This window comes from Coenobita brevimanus, chromosome 60 (genome assembly GCF_032717465.1).
Source record: "Coenobita brevimanus isolate Jiangsu-jjx chromosome 60, ASM3271746v2, whole genome shotgun sequence".
Classification (NCBI taxonomy): Eukaryota; Metazoa; Arthropoda; class Malacostraca; order Decapoda; family Coenobitidae; genus Coenobita; species Coenobita brevimanus.
Window position 1 is genome coordinate 2,035,893 of NC_137013.1, and position 17,136 is coordinate 2,053,028.

General features: G+C 42.6%; 1 protein-coding gene across 1 annotated transcript in view; it reads right to left on the bottom strand.

Moving 5' to 3' along the window:
• Positions 1-17,136, bottom strand: part of LOC145403091 (putative E3 ubiquitin-protein ligase HERC1) — a 597,230-nt gene that overhangs the window by 269,692 nt on the left and 310,402 nt on the right. Inside the window, 2 exon segments of the mRNA XM_080274923.1 lie at positions 3,394-3,477; positions 5,036-5,146. Coding sequence (XP_080131049.1) covers positions 3,394-3,477; positions 5,036-5,146 — 195 coding nt within the window.

Here is a 17,136-nt window from a genome sequence, read left to right on the forward strand (position 1 = left end):
TCTGAACATTACTTTCCACCACCAGCCCCAAATACTTTAGCATTTCTGTTAATGTGCCATACATCAAGCCCTTTCAGGTTTTTAAGGACAAAACATAATCCATGGCACTTCCAGCCTTCTGACCTATCCTGGGCTAATTCAGCAGCACCTGTGGCCTCTAGCAACATGAGTATTGCAGTCAAATCACCAGTCTTGGATGCACAATTAGATGACTCCTCAGACACCAGATCAGCAGCCCAGTCATCTAACATCCACAATGGTCAAGGATTAGTTAACACTTGACTACATTCTCCTTGTAAATCTTGAGAATGTGGTGTACTCTGAAACTATGGGGATATCGCCATCAACAATGGCCCATGACCTCTTCTGCTGACAAGCACAATGTGACAGACCAATTATACGAGGTCTGTTCAGAAAGTACAGGTATATCCCGATATACAATACCCCAGCTTAGTGATGGGGGTAGAAATACCACGATATCCTGCCTAAAGATGGCCAAACCCCGGTTTAACGATGGGTTTAGATTTTTAAAATGAATTTGATGTTATTTTAGACTTAAATCTTATGTTTAGGTTGGTTTATTAACTGATTATAGACTTATATCAATGTGTTTTAGTCACAGATGGGATGAACATTGTCATTTTGGGGTACAGTTTACAAAGTCTGATTTTTCCAGACTTATGTTTGATGATTAGTGGTAGGTGGTGGCGACCATCATCCACTCACTTGATGTAGTGCTGCCTACTTCTTCCTTAGCCTTTATCATTCTTTTTCTGTGCCTGCCCTCCTCTCTTCCTATTTCTCCCATCTTTCCTGTCACTACTTAATGTTTTTCTTTCCGTTACAGGTGGCTTTACATTGAATGACAAGCCAAATGGTTTCCTGCAAGCCAAGAAACCATTTACAACACTGGGTGGTAACCATATAACCAAACCATACGTGCTCCCTACGTGTCAAGTGGGTTGGTAGAGGGTTAGTGCCCCTCCCTGTAAAACAAATAACTCAGAGTCTAATGGCCACCCCGTACGGGATTATGGCGTCTGGCAATAGATAGATAGACAGATAGATATTTGATGATTTTCAGGTTTTATTTTTGGGTTTAGGCGAGTTATAAACTGCTTTTAGGCTTAGTTTAGCTTGTTTTAAAGCTATTGGGGGTTTAGGTGAGCTAAAACATGTTTTTAGACTCATCTGAATGGGTTTAGGACTGGGTTGGGGGGAAATCTAAGGCTCAAAAACGCATCCCAATACTTTACGTTAACTCTACCCCGATGTTGTATACGATACCCCACCTAGCGATGGGTTTTTACTTAACCAACTGCACTGTTAAACCAGGGCATACCTGTATCCAACCTCAGGCTCTAAAAAAATAAACAGCTAACCTATTGAGCTAGGACACTAATCCTCCTCAATGTAGGCCCCTTCTGACTTGACATACGTAGCCTAGCATTCTTTCCACAGCTGGAAACATTTTTCGAAGTCAGCTTTTGGTATCTCCTGCAGGCACTTCATCGCATTCATCATGATTTCTTCTATTGTCTCAGATGGGGGACCCTTCAGCGGAGTTTTGAGCTTGAGGAATAACCAAAAGTCGCACAAAGCCATGTCTGGTGAGTAGAGAGCTTACTGGATCTGCAGGATGTTGTGCCTGGCCAAAAATTCCTGAATCAGTTGAGGAGAATGGGCAGAGGCATTGTCACGGTGCAGCTTCCAACTTGCTGCTTTCCAAAGGTCTGGGCTCTTCTGCCGATCTGTGTCATGAAGATGATGGATAACATTGAGGTAGCAATGTCTGTTGACAGTCTGACCTTCTGGTGCGTATTCGTGATGCACAACACCACAGTAATAAAAAAAAAAAAAAAAAATGCTGTCAACGTGCACTTCACCTTGCTGCAGACATGCCATACTTTTTTTGGCCAAGGTGACCCTGCATGCTTCCACTGGAATGACTGTGCTTTGGTTTCTGGGTCATACCCATACATCCAAGTCTCATCTCCAATGATAACAGTTTTCACAAAGCCTGAACTGTGATCTGCACACTCCAACACGTCTTGAGCAACGTTCATCTGCAGAGCTTGTTGTTCATGTGAAAGGAGCCTTGGAACGAACTTGGCGGTCACTTTGCATGCCCAAATCATCCACTGAAATTTTGTGTTGATCCATCGCTGATTCTAACTTCATCAGTAATTTTTCTGACAGTCAACTGATGCCTTCCCATGACCAAACTGCAGACTTTCTTCACATTTTCAGCACTCCTGCTTGTTGATGGCCTCCCAGGACATGGATGGTTCTCGATTGACATTTAACCATTTTTTAAGCGATTGCACCACTCCTTTATTCGCATTACCCCCATGGATCTTCCTGATAGTTTCAACTTGGGTATCACCTAGATTTTGCCAAAATTTGATGCAGAAATATTGTTTGACTTTTTTGGTCATCGTCACGAGAGCATTTGGCTTGACACTTAGTGTAGAGTCACCCATAGACAGATGGAAGAGGAAAGGAAGGAAGGAAAGAAAAACAGAAGAGGGAGGGAGGAAAGACGGAAGGAAGAAAGGAACGAGCAGGCACCCAAGAGCAGTACTACATCGTGAGTGCATGGTGAGTGCCCCCGGACAACATTTAAAAATTAATTGTGATTTCACTGCAACAACATTTTTGATGGCTGCCCCCGAGAATCTTGTGCAGGTGTGGTGACACATGCAGGCCAAAATGGCAGCCTAGTGTTTAAACTGGGGATGATCTTTGCCCTTCATTCTATTTTGTGAAAGAAAGGCCACTGAAACATCAACGTTATCACCAAATAAAGTGTGACTTGGAAGCCATATCAACCTTACGTAACCATCATCCCATTTGGAGGTCTCTACTCGTGAATGAAAGGCCACTGAAACACAGTATCAGAAAAAATGCAAAAATCATCAATATATACCAGTTTGGCAAACTGCATCAATTACAGTACAGGGATGGAGTTGAGAGGTATATGAGGGAGGGGGGGGTGAGTTGGGGGGAGGGGAGTCAAATGGTGGGTGACAGAGTGACTTGGAGGCGTTTTGTCTGCGGCCACCCTTTGCGGGATTAGGGCGTCGGGCTATAGATAGATAGATAGATAGACTACTGTGCTGCCTGGAGAAGCCATGGAATGCACACCACCAGAGGGTCACTTTAAACAAACAAACACAGTATCAATGACTTTTGAGGAAGGTCATTCTGTCTTCTACAGCACTGTAATTGAAAACAAGAAATAATGCACATTCTCCTCAGCTCTGTGGGTCTGAGATGGTTCTTTGTATTACTACAGGTGCTTAAAGTAGCTTGATGGTGTCAGGAGATGGCTATATGCCCTTTTTCTTTGTGTGCCTCCAAGTAGGGAGAGCAGAGTGTAACTATACTAACCATGTTCATCGTAATGGCCAGGACTGCGTGCAGACGCTGTTCGTTCCCGTGACTCTTGCCTCTCCTCTTGATCCTCATTCAATCCTGTAAAGGTAATGGAAATAAATTTCAGTCTGTTCTCTTACTAGAATTTAAAAATTGAATAAGTACTAAATGTGGACACTTAATTTTGCCTTGTTTTATTTCTAAAACCTAATGACACAACTAAAAATGCAAATAGCCACTTGTAAATACCCCAGTTCAAGATGTCAATAGTATATGCAAATTCTTCAATTTACAGAGCATGTAATGGCCTCAGAGGACTTAGTGCCTGAGCATGAATTACTTACCAAGACAAGGTCAGATTTAGTCCTGGCTTTGAATACAGAGGCCGTATACATTTCCGCTGCCATATAATTTGTGTATGAAATACCCCAAGTTTCAAAAATCTATCTATCTATCTATTGCCAGATGCCTCAATCCCCTAAAAGGTGGCCACAAAGAAATCACCTCCATGTCACCCTGTCCCCTGCCACTTCACTGCCTCGTTCCCAGCTCACACCCCTCTCTCTCATATACCTCTCTACTCCATCCCTCCATCACATCCTTGGCCTCCCCCTCCCCCCCCTCCACCTCACTCACATACACTCTCCCCATTAATCTCTTGCTCTCCATTCTCTCCACATGGCCAAACCACCTCACTGTATTTCTCCTAATGCTGTCTATCACATCCACATCCACACCACAATGCTCCTTCACTTCCTCATTTGTCAGTCCGTCTCTCCACATAACTCCACATGCTCCTCTCCAATAACTCATTTCCACTGCTCTCACTCTTGACTTATGTCCTTTCAACAAGGTCCAAGCTTCACTTCCATATGTTAGAGTTAGTATCACAATACTGTTATGCTGCAACTTTTTTACTTCCAAGCTCACTTCCCTGTTCCTTATTACTGCTTTCAAGGAACCAGTAACTTTTCTTCCCCGTTGTACCTTTTCAGGCACTTCACCCTCTAAACTTCCATCCTTACTCATCACACTACCCAAGTACTTAAATGCACTCGCATTTTCCATTTCCTCATTTTCAACATCAATGAAAGTTAGTTTTCTGCCATAATGACCTGGTAGGAGAGTCAAATATAGGCCCGATAAGTAATATCTAATTTCACTGGCACTGAGTCCTTAAAGCTAAATACTGGATGGTCTTACTGTAAAACCTGCTACCGTATTGTACTTTGGTTTCATACTGCATTCACAAGAAAAATAACTTCTACATTGAACAGGCCACTATTTTTATAAAAATATTAACCCTCTGAGCAAATGGGAAATCCTTTTCATTTTATTCTTGCCATCTAGCAATTATACTCAGCTTAGGATGGATTTTTTTTTTTTTAGGTGGATAGGATACATATAGCATTAATAACCCCCTCAATATGAGACACACTTCCTAAGATGAAAAAGTTGTTCAGTAGCAGCAAGGGAGAAAGAAAAAAACTCAAATGGATGTCACTCAGATGCAAGGGGTTAAGGGGCAAAAGATGAGTTTATACCTAAATATGCACATTACAAATTCCTATTAGCAAACTTACAAAACTACAGTATTCACTATCTGAATCATGATGCATGTGGGAGTCAGTATTGTGTGTGGTGTGATGTACTGTACCTTGGTCATGCGGTGGAACACGCAATGACAGCATCTGACCCATCACCTCCATTCTTAACCTCTCCTCCTCCTGGGCTGTTTCTGAGTCTGTTCGTGATCTCTCATCGACTTCTGTAATCATACCCACAAATGATAAGGCCAGTTAATATTAAAAGGATACAGGAGCGGCACTGGTCTTAAACCATTCCAATTCCTTAACCCCTTCACGCCCAGGATGTAAGTACAGTATTTACATCCGTGCTGCGTCCAATGAGTGCGCCTGTGACGTACGCACTTATGTCCTATTACATCAATGTTTTCTCAGTGCTTTTCACTCAGTGGTACAGAGGTGTGGGAGTGTTTTCTGAGTCTGGTACTGTATATGGCACTGAAACTCTCAGATCTGCCCACTAACCAATCATGAAAGAGATGTGGGGATGCCCAGCCATGTCACAATTTCCTCAGCCAATACCAATGCACTTTCTCAATTTGTGCCCAGCACTCGTGGAAGCAGGACTAGGTGATTTTGTTCTTTCCCTCCCTCGCCATTTTTTGTGGCTGTTGATGGCAGGTATACCAGTGCTAAATTACTGTGGCCAAGTCTAGCTGAGATATTTAAGATGATCTGTACATGCAAGTCATTCAGGTAGCAGTGATACATCTGACAGTGACTTGTCTGCAAGTCAAAGTGAGTCACTGGGCAATGCAGGGCCTTTTGACGAGGTAGGGTGGCATTTAGTGGTGGACATTTTCTCAGATGAGAGTCCTGATGACGTACCACTGTGATGTAAGTACATTTACTACTACTTTTATTACTACACTATACACAGCCATTGAACTATTATGTACAACAAAGTCCACCTCCCTTTTCTTTCCTGTATGTTTTTCCTGAACTTGGCAGACAATGAATATTGCATCAGCAGTCCCCCTGATTGGCATAAACCCAAACTGCATCTCATCAATATTCACTCTTTCCCTTATCATACCTTTTTGGACTTTCTCCATTATTTTCATTATCTAATCCAAAAGTTTTATGTCTATAATTTCCTCTTTCCAGGGTAACACCCTTCCCCTTATATACATTTACAATCACACTCTTCAGCTAGTCATCTGGGACAACGTTCGTTCGTTTAAGATATCCTTCACCTGAAGTGAAGGCCGGGCCATACATCAGCCCGGTATCTGGGGCAACAAATTCATATATAATGGAACTTATCTAATCAGTAACTAAACCCATTCCTATATCTCTGGAGGCCTTCAACATTTCAGCAGTCTACCCAGACACAACCATCACCTTCCCCACCTGCATCCTGCCAATTGCCCTGCTACTGTAATAGTAGCAGCATCATTCAAAGGCCAAGGGCCAGACACTGGATCTGCTGACTCTAAATCTTCCCTGTTCCAGTCAAACCCCTCATTCAGCAACTGGTTATAATGCTCTCTCCAGGCATCTTCAATGTCTTCACTGTCCACCACTATCTTTCCTTCATTCTTCACACACTCCTCACATATGATATCCCTATTTTTCCTATTCATCTAATTTGCCACCTAAAATAACATATTCTTCCCTTCAACACTATTAAGATTATCCAGTAAAAGTCTCTGAGCTTCAGAGTTTGCCCTGTATACCTTCTTTCAAGCCCTGCACTTGACAGCTATGTATTCCCCTCTGTTAACACTCCTTTCCTATTCCCAGAGAAGTAATTTTTTCTCCTTAACTGTGGCTTCGACACTCTTATCCCACAACCATGTTACCTTACGTCTTGGAGGACCCCTTGCCAATCCACTCAATGAATCAATAACTCTCAGGAGATTGATTTTGAGAGCTCTCTACTGCTGATTAACACTTCTGTCAACAGCTTCCAGTTCAGTCAATACCCTTCTCATCTCACCACAGAAGGTATCCTTTATTGCTTGGTTTTTCAATTTCCATATTCTCCTCCTGGGTGCAAAGGTCCTCTTCTTCACCACCAACTCCTTCAGCATCATCTCATATGCTGTATCAGTAATTTGTGTTTCTGTATACATTCTTCACTACCTATAACTTCAACGTCCTTCACCAACCAGTCTTTCACTCCCACTCCTTCATGCAGGCAACAGGTCAACTCTGGAACTGTTTTCGTTTGTCTGTATTTCCTACCACCTATGACCTCTAGTCTTGTAACCACAGTGTGTCCAAGAATCTCAAAATGAAGGGATATTGAATTTGTCTATCTATTACCATGTCTTAATAACTTCTTGGAGAGAACAATCTTGCTGGCTTCTGGCCTTTGATTCCTTCTTCCTTCTATCTATCTATCTATCTATAGCCCGATGCCCTAATCCCGCAAAGGGTGGCCGCTGACAAAACGCCTCCAAGTCACTCTGTCACCCACCATTTGACTCCCCTCCCCCCAAATCACCCCCCCCTCCCTCATATACCTCTCAACTCCATCCCTCCACCTCATCCTCGGTCTACCTCTCCCTCTCCCTCCCTCCACCTCACCTACATACACCCTCTTAGTCAGTCTTTCATTCTCCATTCTCTCCACATGTCCAAACCACCTCAGTGTATTTCTCCTAATCTTTTCAACCACATCCACATCTACCCCACAACGTTCCTTCACTTCTTCATTCGTCAACCTGTCCCTCCACGTCACTCCACATACTCCTCTCAAGTAACTCATTTCCACTGCTCTCACTCTTGACTTGTTCCCCTCTTGCAAGGTCCACGCCTCGCTTCCATACGTCAGGGTAGGGATCACAATACCATCATGCAGTGACTTCTTAACTTCCATACTCACCTCCCTATTTCTCATCACTGCTTTCAGTGTACCAACAACCTTTCTTCCCTGCTGTACCCTTTCACGTACTTCATCCCCCAAAGTTCCATCCTTGCTCATCACACTACCCAAGTACTTGAATGCACTCACATTCTCCATATCCTCACCATCCAATCTCACTGCACACTCTGTGACTTCATTCCTCTCAAACACCATAACTTTACTTCCTTGCATAAAGAAAATAATCCTATCAGCCATCTTGACCAGGAAATAGTCAATCTGGCTACTATTACCCTCAGACTCATATGTAATCACCCTACTCTCTCCTTTCTGAAAATGCATGTTGCACACATCCATGTCCACTACCTCACCAAATTCGAGTATCCATTCCCTTTCCACATTCCTTGTGCAATATGCACATTCCCCATGTACCCCTTCATATCCTTGAGTTGTTTCATCTACATGACCATTTAAATCCCCAACCAAAACTACAATCTCATCATCCCCCATACCACCAACCACACATATCATCTCAAAACCTATCTTTTTCTACATCATTCAAGCCAACTTTTGGAGCATATGCTGATATAACTGAAATCATGCATTAATAATAAATCTATCTATCTATCTATCTACTGCCAGACGCCATAATCCCATAAGGGGCGGCCATTTGACTTTGAGTTATTTGTTTTACAGGGAAGGGCACCAACCCTCCACCAACCCACTTGTTGACACGTACACAGCACGTATGCTTTGGTTATACGGTAACCACCTAGCGTTGTAAATGGTTTCTTGGTTTACAGGAAACAAAATGGCTTGTCACTCAATGAAAAGCCACTTGTAAAGGAAAGAAAAATAATAATAATAATAATAATAATGTATAGTTGTGAGTAAAAGATGGAAGAAGAACATAAGAGAGTATGGATCAGTTGGGTCAAGGATTGTGTGGGTAAGTTTGAAAGTTGGAATACAAATGTATTTACCTATTTGTATTTACCTATTTGTAGTAAACAGGAATTGAACAATGCTCGTGTTGTCCTGTCTCCATATCCACATTTATCAAGTCTACCTTTACACACATGAATGTTTTTCTCATGCACCACCTCTTTGTCTAAGTTGTTCCAATATTTAAGTATTTGTAACTAATTGTGATATACACGGAATGTACTATGCTCATGGGTTTCCATTGCTGTTTCTCAATAAGTCAAATTTGGCTTTAAACTCGTTTAAGTTTTTAGACTGGACAATCTCTGTGTCCAGGCTATTCCATAAGTCTATACTTCTGTAAGGAAAGCTATATTTCTTGATGTCCTTCAAGAAGCTTGACTTTTTCAATTTCATTCCGCGTCCTCTTGTTGCTCTCTTATCCCATACAAACAGATCTTCTTTGTCAATTTTATCTACGCCCACCATGGTCCTGAACACTGCAATCATGTCTCCCCTCTTTCTTCTTTCCTCTAAGGAAGGCAAATCCAGTTTTTCCAGCCTCTCTCTGTATGACAGGTCTGTCAGACTGGGGACCATCTTGGTTGCTGTTCTTTGTATTCTCTCAATCTTGTTTATATCTTTCTTTTTGTGTGGGGACCACACTACCGCTGCATATTCTAACCTGGGGCGGATCATTGCCACTATCAATTTTTTCATCATCTCCTCATCCATATAATGAAATGCTACTCTTATGTTAGTCAAGAGTTTATAAGTCTCTCCAACTATCTTGTTAATGTGCTTTTCTGGTGACAAACTATCTTGGCCCAGCACTCCCAAATCTTTCTCTTCTCTCCTTTTTGTGATTAATTCATTACCCAACAAATAATTCAGTGATGGCCTCCTGGTACTTTACCCATTTCCAATATTTTACATTTCTTTACATTAAATTTCATTTCCCACGTCCGGCTCCAATTGTGTATCCTATCCAAATCCCCCTGCAGCATTTTACAATCCTCCTCAACCTCTACCTTCCTCAGGATCTTTACATCATCAGCAAACAGACTTGCATAACTGTTCACTCCATCTACCATATCCATCCATCCATTGCCAGACGCCATGTATCCCAAACGGGGTGGTCAAGGGCTTAGAGTTAATTGTTTTACAGGGATGGGCACTAATCCTCCACCAACCCCACTTGTAAATCAGGAACATTACTGGCGCCAACACCGAGCCTTGAGGGACTCCACTTGTTACTTCCCTCCATCCAGACATCCTATCCTTTATTACTGTCCTCATTTGTCTGTCTCTCAAAAAGTCTCTCATCCATTCCAGAAGTTTCCCCTTCAGTCCTCCTATATATTCTAGTTTCCACATTAGTCTTTTATGAGGTACCTTGTCAAAGGCCTTCTCTAAGTCTAAGTACACACAATCCACCCAACCATCTCTCCCCTGTACCACGTCAATCGCTCTTGAGTAAAAGCTCAACAAGTTAGAAACACATGACCTTCCACTTCTGAATTCAAACTGACATTCAGCCAAAATATTCATCTCTTCCAGATATTTTATCCATCTGTCTTTCAGGATTCTCTCACACAATTTTGCGACCATGCTGGTTAGAGACACTGGTCTATAATTCAGGGGTTCTTCCCTGTTTCCTCCCTTGTAAATTAGTACCACATTTGCCCTCTTCCATTCTTGTGGCACTTTCCCCTCTTCCAGTGAGCATACGATTAAACTGTGAATTTTATCCGCCAGTTGTTCTCTGCATTCCTTCAGTACCCAATTAGAAATTCCATCAGGTCCTGGGGCTTTCCTTACATCTTGAGTTTCCAGTAATTTATACACTTCCTGTACCTCCACTTTTATATCTTTTATCACAGGAACATTTCTAATCACTCCCTCCCCTTCCACAAGCTCCTTTTCTTTAGTGAAAACTGACTGGAAACATTTGTTCATTATTTCTGCTTGCATTGCAGCATCCTTAAAGACCCCTCCTTCTACTTTCAGTTTGGTGATTCCTTCCTTTTGTACTTTTATATCTTTTATCACAGGAACATTTCTAATCACTCCCTCCCCTTCCACAAGCTCCTTTTCTTTAGTGAAAACTGACTGGAAACATTTGTTCATTATTTCTGCTTGCATTGCAGCATCCTTAAAGACCTCTCCTTCTACTTTCAGTTTGGTGATTCCTTCCTTTTGTTTCAGTTTGCCATTAACAAATCTATAAAACAGTTTGGGTTCATCCTTGCATTTGTCTATTATACCTTTTTCAAAATTCCTTTCTTCTTCTCTACGTATTCTTGTGTATTCATTTCTTGTTCTTTTATATTCTTCCTTTGTTCTGTTGTTACCTCTCTTTCTCCAATTGTTCCACGCCTTATCTCTCTCTTTTTTTGCTATCATACACCTTCTATTAAACCACTCCTTTTTCCTGTTTTCTTTCCCTCTTACTCTTGGTACAAATTTTTCCACTCCCAAATTATAGAGGTCTAGAAAGATATTCCACTTCTTCTGTATCTCTTTTGTTTCTCTGAATTTTCTCCAATCCGCATTTTCAAAAAAGTTTCTCAATCCTGTAAAATTTGCTTTCCCAAAATTGTATCTTCCCTGTCTATGAAGCTCGTCTCTTGGCTCGACGTTCCCTATTAACATCTGGAACTCAATGACCACATGATCACTTTTTCCTAAAGGACAGAGATATTTCAATGATTCTATTACATCGGGTTCTTTGGTGAACAGTAAATCTAACCTTGATGGTGTGTCCTCACCTCGAAACCGTGTCTCTTTTTTGACCCATTGCGTCATCACATTATTCATTATTATATTTAATAACATATTGCCCCATGAATGTGTGCGTGTATGCGCCAACGCAAGATCGTGCAAGCAGAGTGAGAGAAGAGTTCTGGACAAATGTGGAAGTGTGCATGGAAAAGTTTGGAAGGAATGAGAGAGTGTTTTTGATCGGTGATATGAATGGTAAAGTAGGAAATGTGAAGGTGGATGGAATACTTGGTGAGTGGGATGTGCCTGCTGAGATAGATGAGAATGGCATGTGTTAGTGGACATTTGTGCTGAGAGGGGGTTGGTGATAGCCAATATCATCTTCAGGCATAAAATGATCCACAGGTATACATGGCAAGTGATGAGAAGGGTGGGTGGTGAACTGAATGAAAGGAAGGCAATGATTGATTATGAGTGTGTGGATGAAAGGACGCGAAGATGTGTAATGGATGCAAGAGCTTATAGAGGTTGGGGGAGGGGACTTTCTGACCACTACTTGGTGGTGGCCAGAATTAGGATCCAAGTAAGATGGAGAAATTGAAGAAGGGAAAGACAAGAGGAAGGAGTAGTTGCAAGAAAAGTGGAAAGGTTACAAAAGGATGAGAAAAAGGCAGAATATAAGAGAGAAGTGGAGGAACGATTGGGCAAAAATTAACTGGAGCAGATGGGGGACGTGGAAGGTGCGTGCAGGATATTCACAGAAGAAATATGTGCAGCAGGTGATGTGGTGTGTGGGATGAAGAGAAGATGGAGGGGGGTGCAAGGAACAGCGTGGTGGAATGAAGAGGTGAGACAGGCTGTGGCACAAAAGAAGAAAGCATACAATGAATGGATGAGAAATAGGGATGTGGAGGAAGTTGAGAGGCGGAAGAGAGAGTTATATGTAGAAAGAAAGAGAGAGGTGAAAAGATTAGTAAGAGAGAGTAAGAAGAGAGTGGATGAGGAATTTGGAAGGAATTTGAGTGTAAAGTGGAGGGACTGTAAGAAAATGTTCTGGAAAGAGGTGAAGAGAGTAAGACAGGGTGGAAGTGAAGTTAGCAGGGGAGTGAAAGATAAAAATGGTAGATTACTAGTGGAGAAGGGAGAAAAAGTGAGCAGATGGAGAGAACACTTTAAGGAATTGTTTGTCACGAGTTGGCTAGTGACATTGGCTTTTGTGGGAAACCGCGAACTCTAGTGGAATCCCAGTTTATCGTTCAGTTAACCGCTCACTCAGTCGGGAGTGGTTTTCAGACAATATTCCAATGTGTCACAAATGATCGTCTTTGTGCAAGACATTAGCGCTTCCGCTGAGCGATTTGTTTTGGGCGCGTTTCGCTCATTCTAACCGTTAGTAAGGCGGCCACAGTACTTGCCTCCTTCCCAAGAGTAAGTCAGTCGAGGTTTGAGCGCCACGAAACCAGGCTGGGCCAGAGCGTAGTGCTGCCGTTCCTGATTTCCACATACTGTGATAGGCGAGAGACTTAAGCGAGTGCAGTGTCCTTCCAGTAACGACGCCCAGTCATCTGCTTAGTCCACTCTTTGACCAGTATTTCTTTTCGTTTTCCTAGACTTAAGAGTTTAGTTAAGGTGCTGTTCCCTCACATGCCCGCCGGGTGCGCCGCATGTTGAACCCTCACGCCAGCTTCTGGGGACTGGGTGATGGGATGTTGTTAAGGTGCTGTTCCCTCACATGCCAGCCGCGTGCGCCGCATGTTGAACCCTCACGCCAGCTTCTGGGGACTGGGTGATGGGATGTCGTTAACGTGCTGTTCCCTCACATGCCGGCCGGGTGCGCCGCATGTTGAGCTAGGTGGATGCCAGGTTAGAGCTCCCCCTAAACTGGGTGATGGGATGTTGTTAAGGTGCTGTTTCCTCACATGCCGGCCGGGTGTGCCGCATGTTGAGCGAGGTGCATGCCAGGTTAGAGCTCCCCCGCTAAGAACCCTCACGCCTACGTTTCCTGGTTAATAATGTAAATAGTGTACTTTTTGTAACATAAGTACTGATTGCTAGGCAGAGAGAGAGAGAAATGATACTTTTGATGCTCCACCTTGATTGTTTTCGCAGGTGCAGCTGGTGCGTGCAGCATTGCCGTGCAGATTAGCTGGTCGTCCCTGTCGCATGCTGCCGCCCTTCTCTTCTGCCTCGTTGTCATTATTTACTATAAATTTGTATTACATGATTTTACACGTAGGTACAGTTACACCACAACTGTCACACCTACACTGTGTATTACATACATTACGCTACATAACAATTAGTTGTTAACATAAATGTAGCGAACATTTCGCTCAGTTTGACCTGAGTACAGGATTTTTCACTGTCGTCACGGAGTTTTTCCCTCAAGCTTGCCTCTATTAACGTAAATACAAGGTTTTTTCGCTCACTGGCGACTGCGACTTTCTCCTGTAGCAGGATAGCACACATACCACAGTGTGAATCTTGTGTGGCTGAGTTAGGAATTATATGTATGTATACTGAAATCTTTTTTCTGAAGAAAAAAAATTTGATTTTCATGGGGCGTAATGTCACGAGTCGGCTAGTGACATTGGCTTTTGTGGGAAACCGCGAACTCTAGTGGAATCCCAGTTTATCGTTCAGTTAACCGCTCACTCGGTCAGGAGTGGTTTTCAGACAATTTTCCAATGTGTCATAAATGATCGTCTTTGTGCAAGACATTAGCGCTTCCGCTGAGCGATTTGTTTTGGGCGCGTTTCGGTCATTCTAGCCGTTAGTAAGGCGACCACAGTACTTCCCTCCTTCCCACGAGTAAGTCAGTCGAGGTTTGAGCGCCACAAAACCAGGCTGGGCCAGAGCGTAGTGCTGCTGTTCCTGATTTCCACATACTGTGATAGGCGAGAGACTTAAGCGAGTGCAGTGTCCTTCCAGTAACAACGCCCAGTCATCTGCTTAGTCCACTCTTTGACCAGTATTTCTTTTCATTTTCCTAGACTTAAAAGTTAATTAAGGTACTGTTCCCTCACATGCCGGCCGGATGCGCCGCATGTTGTTTTCCTAGCTTTAAGAGTTTAGCTTTTGAGTGAGTGAGTGAGTGCGATCTCTTTATTCTGAATTCATTTTGAAATGTAACGTTAAATTAATTCCTTTGTAATCAATGAATTTAACAGTTCTTTTTCTCTGAGCTTAATGTAATGTAAACTCGTGTTTCATTTCTCCATAAAGAAGCTTATTTCCCTTATGGCTCCTAGCTTGCATAAATGCTTTGCTATTCATAACTGGTACTTGGGCCAGTCTTGTTGTATTAAGCTTAAAATCCGTTGTGCCTTCTAGGAGTTAAGGCATCAGCAAGAACCTGATATCATTAATAGTATTAGTTATTTACTGTCAGGGATGAAGTCACTTTCTCCAGAGGCTAACAGTATTAATAAACAGCAATTGTGAGGAATTGGTCTCTGCTGTGTACTGTTGAGAAAGTTTATAAATTCTCGTTCTTAGAGAATCGGTGAAGCAAGCCAGAATAAAGTAATCATTGCTTGATTTAGCAAGACAATTCACTGTACTGCTCTTCAGTATTACTGAACATTATCATGTAATATTGCATTTATCGTAAAAAAACCCGTCACGTTGTTGAACATAGAGGATGGAAGTGATGTGAGTATAAGTGGCTGGGGAATGGCTAGGAGGAGGAGGAGGGAGGTAAGAAGACAGGAAGAAATCAGTAGGACAGAAGTTGTGGAAGCAATGAAAGTTAAATTGGGGAAAGCCCTAAGAACTGATGGAGTGTGTGGTGAAATGATGAAGCATGGGGGAGAGATAGTAGTAGAATGGATGTGGAAGATGTGCAGATTGGAATGGGAGGAAGGTAGTGTCCTGGAGGATTGGAAGTCAGGTATAATTATTCCCTTGTATAAAGGAAAAGGGGAAAAAGAAGTGTGTGGTAATCATAGGGGCATTTGTCTTCTTAGTATAATACGAAAAGTGAATGGTAGGATACTTACTGACAGAGTTAGGGAAATAACAGAGGAATTAGTTGGAGAAGAACAGGGAGGCTTTAGGAAGGGAAGAGGTTCTGTAGATCAGATATTCATTCTTAGATCTTTAATGGAAAAGTTTCTAGAGAAGGGAAAGAAGTTGTATGCAGCTTTCATGGATTTGGAGAAAGCATATGACAGGGTGGATAGACAAGGATTGTGGAAAGTATTAAGAATATATGGAGTATATGGGAAGTTGTTGAATGCTGTGAAGAGTATGTATGATGGTGCTAAGGCTGCAGTGCATGTGGATGGTGAATTGTGTGAATTTTTTTCTTTGAAGGTTGGGTTGAAACAGGGATGTGTCATGTCTCCAAGGTTCTTCAACCTGTACATGGATAGGGTAATAAAAGAGGTACAAGGTAGGGTAGTGGATGTTGGAGTGGCCCTGGTGAGAGAGGGTAGTGTTTGGAAACTCCCTGTACAGTTGTTTCCAGATGATACTGTGTTGTTGAGTGAAGACGAAGGGGAGCTGCAAGGCTTTGTGGATGAGTTTGGGAGTGTGTGTAAGACACGGAATCTAAAGGTGAATGTAGGGAAGAGTAAAGTGATGGTCTTTGAGAGAGGTGAAGTCAGTGAATGGATAGCGAGGTTGGATGGTGAGGAATTGGAAAATGTGAGTATGTTTAAGTACTTGGGTAGTGTAATGAGTAAGGATGGAGATTTGGAGGGTGAAGTGCTTGAAAAGGTACAGCAGGGAAGAAAGATTGCTGGTTCCTTGAAAGCAGTGACAAGAAACAGGGAAGTGAGCATGGAAGTGAAAAAGTTACTACATGACAGTATTGTGATACCAACTCTAACGTATGGAACTGATGCTTGGACGTCGTAGGAAGGACACAAGTCAAGAGTGAGAGAAGTGGAAATGAGTTATTTAAGAGGAGCCTGTGGAGTCACATGGAGAGACAGGCTGACAAATGAGGATATAAAGGAGCGTTGTGGTGTGGATGTGATAGGAAGCGTTAGGAGGAATACACTGAGGTGGTTTGGCCATGTGGAGAGGATGGAGAGTGAAAGACTGACGAAGAGAGTTTATGTGAGTGAGGTGGAGGGGGGAAGAGGGAGGGGGAGGCCGAGGATGAGATGGAGGGATGGGGTGGAGAGATATATGAGAGAGGGGGGTGTGAGTTGGGAGCAGGGCAGTGAAATGGCGAGGGACAGAGCGACGTGGAGGCGATTTGTTTGTGGCCACCCCGAACGGGATTGAGGCGTCTGGCAATAGATAGATAAATAGATACTAATCACACCTTTTGTTTCTCAAAATCGCCAGTTCTTCTTTTGGGAATTCACTAGCACTCGACACACATACATTATATTTACATATACAAGAATTGTGACATCTCTCATATATAATACAAGCTACATCATATATATATGAAAGTGGCAATAATTAAACCCTATAATCATCCGTCACAGTACCTGTCTCCAGGTCACAGAATTTTGAAAAAAGAAAGGCTCCAGCTGTCTCTTAAAGGTTTCAACAGAAGACAGTTGTATTATGGATAATGGAAATCTGTTATATAATCTAGGGGCTCTATACACAAAAGAACGATCACAAAAAGATGACTGGTGAATGGCTCCAGGCTCGTTAAGACGCAAGGAGTCATCTTCACTGCGTAACATCACACCCGGGCGTGCCAATGGGAGTTTTAACAATTCAGCAACATATTTCGGTTCACCA